The 12,751-nt window shown below is 69.9% G+C and overlaps 1 protein-coding gene across 1 annotated transcript; it reads left to right on the top strand.

Annotated features, from left to right (window-relative positions):
* Window positions 1–1,242: 1,242 nt before the first annotated feature.
* Window positions 1,243–12,450, top strand: ATP2B3 (ATPase plasma membrane Ca2+ transporting 3). Its single transcript, XM_059835299.1, is given in 25 exon segments — window positions 1,243–1,420; window positions 1,962–2,159; window positions 2,794–3,051; window positions 3,160–3,285; window positions 3,367–3,498; window positions 3,969–4,010; window positions 4,094–4,258; window positions 4,357–4,571; window positions 5,467–5,709; window positions 6,208–6,217; window positions 6,220–6,448; window positions 6,875–6,971; window positions 6,973–7,050; window positions 7,052–7,111; window positions 7,573–7,752; window positions 8,188–8,275; window positions 8,507–8,613; window positions 8,867–9,058; window positions 9,143–9,356; window positions 10,207–10,271; window positions 10,273–10,419; window positions 11,273–11,290; window positions 11,292–11,381; window positions 12,011–12,184; window positions 12,397–12,450. Coding segments are annotated over 25 exon segments (3,360 nt in total).
* Window positions 12,451–12,751: the final 301 nt, after the last annotated feature.

A 12,751-nucleotide genomic window follows, 5' to 3' on the forward strand; every position in this document is an offset into this window, starting at 1 on the left:
AGTTACTGGGATTTGCTGAGGGAGCTGGGAGCTCTGGGAGTTCCTGCAGTAGGAAGGATTTACTGGGGGAACTGGGGGTTACTGGGAGCGCTGGGGGGACTCCCAGTTGCTGAGGGGACTGGGCTGTATGGAGGAAGCGGGGGGGGGGGTACTGGGAGGTGCTGGTGTGCAGGGTGGGGGCAGGGCTTTGCTGGGGACAGGGGGGTGGGGGACTGGGAGGGGCTGGGCCGTGCTGGGCCGCCGGTGACAGCCGTGTCCCCAGGTGTGGCCCGGGCAGGGGGCGCGGCCGCCCCTGACCCCGGCGCCGTCCATGGCCTGGCCCCCCCGCGGGGGCGAGCGACCAGCCAGGGGGGGCCCCCCGGCATGACCCCCCCCGGGCCCCGCCACCGTCACCGCCACCGTCACCGCTGAGCAGGTGAGAGACCCCGGCGGTGCCCCCGGTCCCCAGCCATGTCCCCACGTCACTCCCCGTGGCCCTGGTGGTGTCCCCAGCGGTGTTCCCTGTCCCTAATGATGTTCCCAATGCTATCCCTTGTCCCTAATGTTGTCCCCAGTGGTGTTCTTTGTCCCTAATTAAGTCCCCAACTCGCACCCCATGGGCCTGATGATGTCCCCAGTGGTGTCCCCAATGGTGTCCTCTGTCCCTAATGTCCCCAGTGGTGTCCCCTGTCCCCAGTGATGTCCCCAAGTCGCACCCCGCGGCCCTGGTGATGTCCCCAGTGGTGACCACCTGTCCCTAATGATGTCCCCAACTCGCACCCCGTGGCCCTGATGATGTCCCCAATGGTGTCCCTTGTCCCTAATGACGTCCGCAGTGGTGTCCCTCATCCCTAATGACGTCCCCAAGTTGCATTCTGTGTCTTTTGTCCCTAACGGTGTCCCCTGGCCCCCAACAGTGTGTTTTGCCCCAGTGCTGTCCCCAAGCTGTGTCCCATGTTCCCAACAACGTTCCTTGCCCCTAACGATGTCCCTAAGCCCTCAGTGGCGTCCCAAAGCTGTGTTCCTTGTCCTCAGCCACGTCCCTTGTCCCTAACATGTCCCCAAGCTGTGTCCCTTCTCCTCAGCGCGGTCCCCAAGCCACGTCCATGTCCCCAGCCTTGTCCCCAAGCCCCCAGAGATGCCCCCAAGCCGTGTGCCATGTCCCCAGCGCTCTCCCCACCTCCCTGCCCCATCCCCGCGCACCGTCCCCCTTCGCGCCCCCCCCACCGCGCCGTGTCCCCGTCCCCGCAGGCCGCCGGCGCCATGGGGGACCTGGCCAACAGCGCGGGGGAGGCCGGCCCCGGGGGGGGCTTCGGCTGCAGCCTGGCGGAGCTGCGGGCGCTGATGGAGCTGCGCGGCGCCGAGGCCCTGCTGAAGGTGCAGGAGGCCTACGGGGACGTCCACGGGCTCTGCCGCCGCCTCCGCACCTCGCCCACCGACGGTAACGCCACACCGGGGCCCCCAGAGACCTCCCCGGCCCTTAGGGACCCCCTGGGACCCCTCGGGGACCTCGAGAGGGGGCCAGGGCGTCTAGGGACCCCCTGGGACTTCCCCATTCCCTGGGACCCTTCGGGGGCACCTGCAGGGACCTCCCTGTGCCCCAGGGACCCCCCCAGGGACCCCCCCGAGACCTCCCTGTTCCCCCAGGGACCCCCAGAAACCTCTGGGGACCCCCCAGAGACCTCATTGTTCCCCGAGGGACCTCCAGGGACCCCCCAGAGCCCTCCCTGTCCTCTAGGGACCCCCCAGGGACCTCTGTCCCCGGGGACCCCCAGAGTCCTCTATGGACCCCCCCGAGACCCCCCCTGTCCCCCCTTAGGGACCCCCAAAGGACCTCCCTGTCCCCCCAGGGGCCTCGCTGTGCTCTAGGGCCACCCCCCGAGACCTCGCTGCCCCCCAGGGCCCCCCGGCAGGGGCGAGGGGGGCTGGGGCCGGGGGACGCCCCCCATGCGGGGGGACCCAGGCGTCCGGGCGCCCCCCAGGGCTGTCGGAGGGGGCGGCAGAGCTGGAGCGGCGGCGCCAGGTCTTCGGCCAGAACTGGATCCCCCCGAAGCGCCCCAAGACCTTCGCGGAGCTGGTGTGGGAGGCGCTGCAGGACATCACCCTCATCATCCTCGAGGTGGCCGCCGTCGTCTCCCTGGGGCTCTCCTTCTACGCCCCCCCCAGCGGGGACACCGAAGGTGGGGGGCGCCGGCGGCGGGGGGGCCTCGGGGGACGCCAAAGGTGGGGAGCCTGGGGGGGGGACCCCTGCGGCGGGGGACGGAGGGACACTGTCCCCGTGGCCCCCGTGTCCCCAGCGTCCCTCCATCCCACTTCACCTGGCTGTCCCCTGCGTCCTGTCCCCACCCGACCGCGGCCCCCGAGTCCCCGCGTCCCCTCTGTCCCCCCTTCAGCCCTACCCTGTCATGTCCCCATCCCCGTGCTGACACCGGCCCCACGTCACCTCATCCCCATCCTGGCCTGGTGACATTCCCCTGTCCCCATCTGCCAGCTGATGCCATCCCAATGCCATCCCCATGTCCCCGGTGTCTCCACCTCGCTGCCATCGCCTGTCCCCATCTTGCTGTTGTCCCCATGTCCCCCTCCCTGCTCAGGTGCCATTCCCATGTCCCCCGTGTCCCCATCCCGATGCCATCCCCGTGTACCCCACATCCCCACGCTGATGCCATCCCCGTGTCCCCATCCCGATGCCGTCCCCGTGTCCCCCACGTCCCCACGCTGATGCCATCCCCGTGTCCCCATCCCGATGCCGTCCCCGTCTCCCGCCACCCTCCCCGCCGGTGGCCTGACACGCCCTCCCGCCCCGCCCCGCAGTCTGCGGCCACGCCTCGGGGGGCGCGGAGGACGAGGGGGAGGCGGAGGCGGGCTGGATCGAGGGGGCGGCCATCCTGCTGTCCGTGGCCTGCGTCGTCCTCGTCACCGCCTTCAACGACTGGAGCAAGGAGCGCCAGTTCCGGGGGCTGCAGAGCCGCATCGAGCAGGAGCAGCGCTTCGCCGTCGTGCGCCACGGCCGCCAGGCCCAGGTCCCCGTCGCCGAGCTGGTGGTGGGCGACGTCGCCCAGGTCAAGTACGGTGAGTGCCACTGCGCCGGGGTGGACGGGCACGGCGGGGCGCTGGGGGCTCCGGCAGCCCCGAGGCCAAGCGGATGGGCACGGCGTGGTGACGCAGCCTCCCTCGCAGGGGACCTGCTGCCGGCTGACGGCATCCTGATCCAAGGCAACGACCTGAAGATCGACGAGAGCGCGCTGACGGGGGAGTCCGACCACGTCCGCAAGTCGGTCGACAAGGACCCCATGCTGCTCTCGGGTGAGGCGGGGGGCGAAGGGGGTGTTCGGGGGCCGGGGGGCCCCGCTGTGACCCCCCTGTGCACCCCCCACCCCTGCGCAGGCACCCACGTCATGGAGGGCTCGGGGAAGATGGTGGTGACAGCCGTGGGGGTCAACTCGCAGACCGGCATCATCTTCACCTTGCTGGGCGCTGGCGGGGAGGAGGAGGAGGAGGAGAAGAAGGAGAAGAAAGGTGGGTGCCTGGCCCCCCCTGCTCCGTCCCCACCTCCGTCCTGCTGTCCCTCTCACGTGTGGCCTCCCCGTGGGCTCCGTCCCCTCGTGTCTGTGTCCCTGGGGTTGGGAGCGGAGCGCCTCCCCGTTGAGTCTGGATTGGCCAGGGGTGGGCTCCAGGACTCCGTCCCGGGGCTCTCCTGATCCGGAGCGACTCCCTGTTGAGTCCAGCCGGTCGAGCTCCTCTGGACGTGGTCTGCCCCCCTCCGGAGGGACCCCCGTGGGCTCTGCCCCCCCAGGGTTCGTCTCCTGCTCCCTGCAGTCTCTCCAGGGGGTCTCGGTGTTGCCGGACGTGGCCGAGTCGCTCCTCCGGCACCGGCTCGTCCCTGTTTGGGTTGATGTGGGGGGCGCCGGGGGGGTCCCCGACCCCATCCTTCCCCCTCGTGCCTTGTCCCGTGTCCGACACCGGCGCTGTCCCTCCTTCTGCCGCAGGGAAGCCCCAGGACGGCACGGTGGAGAACCTGCAGAGCAAAGGTGCGCCGCGGTCCCGCGCCGGGGCAGGGGGGGACGTGCCCGGACCCCCCTCCCCGCTGACGGGGCCGTGTCGGTGTCCCCAGCCAAGAAGCAGGACGGGGCGGTGGCGATGGAGATGCAGCCGCTGAAGAGTGCGGAGGGGGGGGACGTGGAGGAGCGGGAGCGGAAGCGGAGCGGCGGCCCCAAGAAGGAGAAGTCGGTGCTGCAGGGCAAGCTCACCAAGCTGGCTGTGCAGATCGGCAAGGCAGGTGGGCGCCCGGACACCACGGTCCCCCCGGGCGGGGACGGGGACGTCCCCCCGTGTCGCCCTCCCTGCCGGCGGGTGCCTGAGGGCGCTGTGCGGCAGGGCTGGTGATGTCGGCGGTGACGGTGATCATCCTGGTGCTCTACTTCGTCATCGAGACCTTCGTGGTGGAGGGCCGGCCCTGGCTGGCCGAGTGCACCCCCGTCTACGTCCAGTACTGGGTCAAGTTCTTCATCATCGGCGTCACCGTCCTGGTGGTGGCCGTCCCCGAGGGGCTGCCGCTGGCCGTCACCATCTCCCTCGCCTACTCCGTCAAGGTCAGGCCCTCCCGGCGCCCCTGTCTGTCCGTCCGTCCATCCGTCCATCCTTCGGGCTTGCCTGTCCTCAGAGCTCATCCGTCCCAGCGCAGATCCCGTCCTTTGTCCGCTTGTTCTCCAAGCTCTTTTGTCCGTTGCTTTTCCATTTTTTCTGTCTGTTCTCCAAGTGTGTCCATCTGTCTGTCCCTCTGTCTGTTCTCCAAGCACGTTTGTCCATCCGTGTCTCTGTCTTCCAAGCTCCTGCTCGTTTTCTCTATTTGTCTGTCCTTTTGTCCTCCAACTTCTTTCATCCGTCTGCTCCGTTTGTTCTGTCTGTTCTCCATGCGTGTCCGTCCATCCATCCGTCCCTCTGTCTGTCCTCCAAGCTCCTGCTCATCTTCGCTATCCATCTGTTCCTTCATTCTCCAAGCTCTTCTGTTTGTCTTCTACCCCCATCCGTCCGTCCTCAAAGCTCGTCCACCCCACTGTAGAGATCCGTCCCTCTGTCTGTCCTCCAAGCTTCCCCATCCATCTTCTCCATTCCCATGAGTCCTCCAAGATCATCTGTCCGTCCACCGTTTCCTCTGTCTGTCTGTCCTCCACGTCCCTCCATCCATTTCCCCGTCGCTCTGCCTCTCCTCCAAGCTCTTCTCCCTCTGTCTGTCCCTCTGTCTGTCCCTCTGTCTGTCCCTCTGTCTGTCCGCCTCCCCTCCAAGCCCATCTGTCCATCTTCAGAGCTCTGTCCACCCGCCCACAAGCCCGTCCCTCCCCTCTGTCTCTCTGTCCGACCGTCCTTGTGTCTGTCCATCCCTCCGCTCCCTCCCATCCCTCCGCCCCTGCCACCGCCGCGCTCCCCCCCACCCCGGGGGGTGCCGCTGGGTGCCGCGCCCCCCCCACCTGCCCCCCCGCCCCCCAGAAAATGATGCGGGACAACAACCTGGTGCGGCACCTGGACGCCTGCGAGACGATGGGCAATGCCACGGCCATCTGCTCCGACAAGACGGGGACGCTCACCACCAACCGCATGACGGTGGTGCAGGCCTTCCTGGGGGACACCCACTTCCGCGCCCCCCCCGAGCCCGCCGCCATTGCCCCGCGCACCCTCGACCTCCTGGTCCAGGCCATCGCCATCAACAGCGCCTACACCACCAAGATCCTGGTGAGGGGGCAGCCGGGGCACGGGGGGGGCTCTGGGGCACCGGGGGGGGTCGCTGGACGCCCCAGGGACCCCGGTGTGGCCCCACGCTCTGCTGCCTGCCCCTAACGGCCCTTCTTTGCCCCCCTCCCCGTCCTGTGTCTGTCCCCCGTATCCACCTCCGACCCCCATATCCACCTTCTGCTGCCCCATATCTGCCCCCCCAACCCCCATATCCACCCCTGCTGCCCCGTATCTGCGTCCCTGACCCCCATATCCACCCCTGCTGCCCCATCTCTGCCCCCTCGACCCCCATATCCACCCCTGCTGCCCCATATCCGCCCCACAACCCCTGTTTCCACCCCTGCTGCTCCATCTCTGCCCCCCGATCTCCATCTCTGCCCCCCTGACCCCCATATCCACCCCTGCTACCGCCTGCCTGCCCCAACCACCCGTGCCGCTCCATGTCTGTCCCCCCCCATGCCCCCCACCTGCCCCATTCCCCCTCCCCGTGGCCCCCAGCCCCCCGAGACGGCGGGGGGCTGCCGCGGCAGGTGGGGAACAAGACGGAGTGCGCACTGCTGGGGCTGGTGCTGGCGCTGCGGCGGGACTACGAGGCGGTGCGGGCGCAGGTCCCCGAGGAGCGGCTCCACAAGGTCTACACCTTCAACTCCGTCCGCAAGTCCATGAGCACCGTCACCCGCCTGCCCGCCGGTGGCTTCCGCCTCTACAGCAAGGGCGCCTCCGAGATCCTCCTGCGCAGGTGAGGGGGGGCCGCCCCCCAGAACGTCCACGGGGACACCCCTGGGAGCGGGGACGCTCGGGGACCCCCTGCGAGGGGCCTCAGATCCTCCTGTGCTGGTGGGGGGGGGCTGCACCCCGAAACGTCCACGGGGACACCCCTGGGAGCGGGGACGCCCGGGGACCCTCTTCACGGGGCTTCCGAGATCCTCCTGCGCAAGTGAGGGGGGGCCGCGCCCCCAAACCGGCCCTGGGGACACCCTGCGGGGGGCCTCCTGCGCAGCGAGGGGGTCCTACACCCCAAAAGTGCCCCTGGGGACACCCGGGGACGGGGACGCTTGGGGCACCCCCCGCAAGACACCCCCAGGATCCTCCTGCACTGCTGAGGGTCCCCCCCGCCGGGGGGGGCCGCCCTCCGGACCCCCTCCGGACCCCCCGCTGCCCGCAGGTGCTGCGCCATCCTGGGGGGCGGCGGGGAGGCGCGGGCCTTCGGGCCGCGGGACCGGGAGGACGTGGTGCGGAAGGTGGTGGAGCCGATGGCGGCGGCCGGGCCTGCGCACCCTGGTCCTGGCCTTCCGCGACTTCCCCCCCGTCCCCGAGCCCCCCTGGGAGGACGAGGCCCGCCGTGGTGGGCGAGCTCACCTGCATCGCCGTCGTCGGCATCGAGGACCCCGTGCGCCCCGAGGTGCGGGGACGGGGGGGACGCGTGGGGGACATGGGGGATGCAGGGCGTGTTGGGGGGACATGGGGACACGTGGGGGACGTGAGGATGGGGGATGTGGGGACACAGGGTGTGTTGGGGGGACGTGGGGGACACATGGGGAACGTGGGGATCAGGACCTGGGGACAAGGGGCGTGTTGTGGGGACGTGGAGGCATGTGGGGGACGTGGGGATGGGCGTCATGGGGACATAGGGCATGTTGGGGGGACACAGGACATGGGGACACGTGGAGGACACAGGGTCAGGGAGGATGGGGGGACGTGTGGGCCGTGGGGACACACGGCTCAGCGGGTGGCTGCAGTGGGACATGGGGACATGGGGAGGACATGGGGACGCAGGGTGCTGGGGGGACACAGGGACGTGGGGGACGCGGACACGGGGCGGGACGTGGGGACAGGGGTGCCCGACCGCAGGGGTGCCCGCAGGTGCCCGAGGCCATCCGGAAGTGCCAGCGGGCCGGGATCACGGTGCGGATGGTGACGGGGGACAACCTGAACACGGCGCGGGCCATCGCGGCCAAGTGCGGCATCCTGCCCGCCGGCGAGGACTGGCTCTGCCTGGAGGGGAAGGAGTTCAACCGCCGCATCCGCAACGAGAAGGGGGAGGTATGGGGCAGCACCCCGGGGCGGATGGGGGGCACTGGGGGGCACCGGGGGGCACTGGGGCAGCACCCCGGGGTGGAGGGGGGGCACTGGGGGGGCATTGGGGCAGCACCCTGGGGTGGATGGGGGCAGCACCCCACGATGGACTTGGGGGCACTGGGAGACACTGGGGCAGCACCCCGGGGTGGACTGGGGGGCACTTGGGGGCACCAGGAGCAGACCCTGGGATGCACAGGGGGGGAACTTGGCTGATGGGGGGGCACTGGGATGGACTGGGAGCACTGGGAGGGGCTGAGGGGGGAGGACTTGGGGTCCTTGTGGGGCACAGACAGGGAGCACTGGGGCCCTGTCCCATGGGGATGCCCCACGGTTTGGGGGCAGGGGCTGGGGGATGTCCCAGGGGGGCCGTGGGGGACTCACCCCCCTGGGCCCCCCCAGATCGAGCAGGAGCGCCTCGATAAGGTCTGGCCCAAGCTGCGGGTCCTGGCGCGGTCGTCGCCCACCGACAAGCACACCCTGGTCAAAGGTGGGGGCCGGGGGGGGCTGTTTCGGGGGTGGGAGCGTTCGGGGTGTACGGGGAGTATTTGGGGGGCGCAGGGGGGAACTTGGGGGGCGAGGAGGGCGTGGGGGGGTGTTTGGGGTGAAAGGGGGTGTTTCAGGGGCGGGGAGGGTGTCTGGGGCGGAAGGGGGGTGTTTGGGGGGGCTTCGGGGGTGCTGCGGGGCGCGCAGCGGGGTCCCCACCGCCCCCCGTCCCCAGGGATCATCGACAGCACCATCGGGGACCAGCGGCAGGTGGTGGCCGTCACGGGGGACGGCACCAACGACGGCCCCGCGCTCAAGAAGGCCGACGTCGGCTTCGCCATGGTAACCCGCGCCCCAAAACGGGGCCCCGGCACCCCCAGACCCTCCCTGCGCCCCCCCTCAAGGGGGCCCGGCACCCCCGGACCCTCTCCACCCCCTCGGGGGCCCCCCAAATCCCCCTCAGCAGGGGACCGTCATCATGGGGCAGCTCCCCGTTCCCACCCCGGTGTCCCCCCAGACCCCCACTGGAGGACCGGTGGGCCCCCCCCGCCTCGGGGTCCCCCCCTTCTCCTCGCCCACCCGCGGGTCTCCCCAGGGCATCGCGGGGACGGACGTGGCCAAGGAGGCGTCCGACATCATCCTGACGGACGACAACTTCTCCAGCATCGTCAAGGCGGTGATGTGGGGCCGCAACGTCTACGACAGCATCTCCAAGTTCCTCCAGTTCCAGCTGACCGTCAACGTGGTGGCCGTGGTGGTGGCCTTCACCGGGGCCTGCATCACCCAGGTGGGGCGCGCGGGGCGGCGGCAGCGGCGGGGAGCGGAGGGGGAGACGGGCGCCCTCGGCGTGTCCCGTGGCCGCCCCCCGCAGGACTCCCCGCTGAAGGCCGTGCAGATGCTGTGGGTCAACCTCATCATGGACACCTTCGCCTCGCTGGCGCTGGCCACCGAGCCGCCCACGGAGGCCCTGCTGCTGCGCAAGCCCTACGGCCGCAACAAGCCCCTCATCTCCCGCACCATGCTGAAGAACATCCTGGGCCACGCCGCCTACCAGCTCGTCATCATCTTCACCCTCCTCTTCGTCGGTGCGTGGACGCGGGGCCCGCCGCGCCCGGCCACCCCTGGGAGGCGGTAGCAGGGGTCCCACACCCGTGGCTGTGTCCCCAGGGTGGTCCCACGTCCCTCAGGGGACGTTAGGAGAGGTCCCACGCCTCTGGCTGCGTCCCCAGGGTGGTCCCATGTCCCTCGGGGGACGTTGGGAGAGATCCCATGCCCGTGGCTGTGTCCCCAGGTGGTCCCATGTCCCACAGGGGATGTTGGGAGAGGTCCCACCACTGTGGCTACGTCCTCAGGGTGGTCCCACGTCCCTTGGGGGATGCTGGGAGAGGTCTCATGCCCATGGCTGTGTCCCCAGGGTGGTCCCACGTCCCTCAGGGGATGTTAGGAGAGGTCCCACGCCTCTGGCTGCGTCCCCAGGGTGGTCCCATGTCCCTTGGGGGATGTTGGGAGAGGTCCCATGCCCATGGCTGTGTCCCCAGGGTGGTCCCACGTCCCTCAGGGGACATTAGGAGAGGTCCCACCACTGTGGCTGCGTCCCCAGGGTGGTCCCGCATTCTTTGGGGGACGCTGGGGGAGGTCCCACGTTCATGGCTGTGTCCCCAGGGTGGTCCCATGTCCCTTGGGGGACATTAGGAGAGGTCCCACGCCCGTGGCTGTGTCCCCAGGGTGGTCCCACGTCCCTCAGGGGATGTTAGGAGAGGTCCCACGTCCAATGGCCACATCCCCAAGGGTGTCCCACGTCCTGTGGGAGATGCGGTGGGAGGTCCTGCGCCCCCACGCGTGTTCCCCCCCCCAGGGCAGGCTGGGAGCAGCCGGGGGCCCGTCGCGGGTGGCTGTGGCCCCCCCACGGCTGACGCAGCCCCCGCCCCCCGGCAGGGGAGGTCTTCTTCGACATCGACAGCGGGCGCAACGCCCCCCTGCACTCGCCGCCCTCGGAGCACTGACACCATCATCTTCAACACCTTCGTCATGATGCAGCTCTTCAACGAGATCAACGCCCGCAAGATCCACGGCGAGAGGAACGTCTTCGACGGCATCTTCGCCAACCCCATCTTCTGCTCCATCGTCCTGGGCACCTTCGCCATCCAGGTGGGCTGCAGGGAGATTGGAGGGGACCCACGGGGACCCCCAGACGCGGAGGGGTCTCAGGAGAGACTGTGGGGACCCACAAGGACACCCAAACATGGAGGGGACCCACAGGGACCCCCAGACATGGAGGGGTCGCGGGGGGAGACCATGGGGACACCCCAAACATGGAGGGGTCTCATGGGGACCCACAGGGCACCCAAACATGGAGGGGACCCATGGGGACCCCCAGATGTGAAGGGAACTCATGGGGACCCCCAGACTTGGAGGGGACCCCCAGAGATGCCATGGGGACCCTGAGGGACCCCCAGACGTGGAGAGGGACCCACAGGGACCCCCAGACATGGAGGGGACCCACAGGGACCCCAGAGTGACCCCCAGATGTGAAGAGAACTCATAGGGACCCCCCAGATTTGCAGGGGACCCACAGAGATGGCATGGGGACCCCAAGGGACCCCCAGACATGGAGGGGACCCACAGGGACCCCCGCTCCTCTGGGGACCTCGCTACCCCTTCCATTGTCGGGGGCACCTTGGCCTCTGGGGGAGCTGGGGGGGGCATGGGGGCCCCCAGCAGCTCCGGGGACCCCAGAGGCACCCTAAAGGGACCCCCGTTGCTCATGAGGACCCCCGGCACCCTGTGGGGTCCCCCCAGCACCCATGGGCCCCCCCGACTTGGGAGGGGAACAACCCTCTTCTTCCCACGGGGACCCCAGACCCCTGCGGGGTCCTCTGGCACCCATGGGGAGCCCCAGCTCCCCAGCAGCACCCTGTCACCCCCGCGGGGACCCTACGGGACCCCCCCGCTCCCCCTGGGGGGGCTGGGGGCCCCGCTGAGCCCCCCCCGTCCCCCCCAGATCGTCATCGTGCAGTTCGGGGGGGAAGCCCTTCAGCTGCTCCCCGCTCAGCGCCGAGCAGTGGCTCTGGTGCCTCTTCGTGGGGGTCGGCGAGCTCGTCTGGGGGCAGGTACGTACCGGGGACCCCCGCCCCACGGGGACCCAGGCGTCCGGGCCCCACACGGCCCCCGGGAACCCCCCTGCCCCACAGGGACACCCCGGGCCCCACACGGCCCCCGGGGACCCCCCCGCCCCATGGGGACCCAGGCGTCGGAGCCCCCCCACGGCCCCCAGGCGTCCAGGGAGGGGGTGCCCCCCCTCCCCTGGGGAGCTGTGCCCCACGGCCTCGTTAGCCCCATCTTTGCCCCATAAGGTGGCACCCCGAGGGAGGCGGGGGGATGGCGCTGCTGCCCGCCCTCCTCCCGCTGTGCCCGCACCCTCGTTAGTCTCATTAACCTCCCGAGGAGGCCGGCGCTGCCCGGGGCTCGTTAACCTCCTGCCCCCGCCACCTCGTCAGCCCGTGGCCTCGTTAACCTCGCTGACCCCTTTGCTCGTTAACCTCGCTGACCCCTTCGCTCGTTAACCTCGCTGACCCCTTCGCTCCTGCACCCTGCCGGGCCCTGGCCTGGTTCACGCTGGCCGGGAGCCGCCCCCTCGTCGCCCTCATTACCCTCGTCACCTTCGTCACCCTCCCGCGGGGCAGCCCTGGGGTGCCCGGGGGTCCCCCAGCCCCCGTCACCCCCCGTCACCCCCGGGCAGGTGATGGCGGGGGTGCCCGGGGGGCGGCTGCGCTGCCCCGGGGCGGGGCCGGGCGTGGCGGGGCGGCGGCCGGCGGCAGAGGAGGAGGAGGAGGCGGAGGTGGACGCGGCCGAGCGGGAGCTGCGCCGGGGGCAGGTGCTCTGGGTGCGCGGCCTCAACCGCATCCAGACCCAGGTGGGCGCCACTGACCCCCGACCCCTGACCCCTGACCCACGCAGGGAGACCCCAAGGACTCGGCCCTGCACGGGAGCCCGGCCCTGCCACTCCCTGCTGACCCTTCACCCCTGACCCTTCACCCCTGACCCTATGGATGCTGACCCTACAGACCCCTGACCCTTCACTTCTGACCTTGCAGATCCCCTGACCCTTCACCCCTGACCTTGCAGATCCCCCGACCCTTCACCCCTGACCTTACAGATCCCCTGACCCTGCACCTCTGACCCTACAGACCCTTGATCCTTTACCTCTGACCCTATGGACCCCCTGATACTTCACCCCTGAACCTACAGACCTCTGACCTTTCAGCCCTGACCCTTCACCTCTGACCCTATGGAGTTCCCTAACCCTTCACCTCTGAGCCTACGGACCCCCTGACCCTTGACCTCTGAGCCTCTGTGAACCCCCCCAACCTCAGAGCCTAAGGGTCCCCTATAGCCCTGACCCTTGACCTCTACCTCTAAGGGTCCCCTATGGCCCTGACACTTGACCTCTGCCCTAAGGGTCCCATTTAGCTCCTGACCA

The sequence above is a fragment of the Gavia stellata genome, unplaced genomic scaffold (assembly GCF_030936135.1).
Source record: "Gavia stellata isolate bGavSte3 unplaced genomic scaffold, bGavSte3.hap2 HAP2_SCAFFOLD_117, whole genome shotgun sequence".
NCBI lineage: Eukaryota > Metazoa > Chordata > Aves > Gaviiformes > Gaviidae > Gavia > Gavia stellata.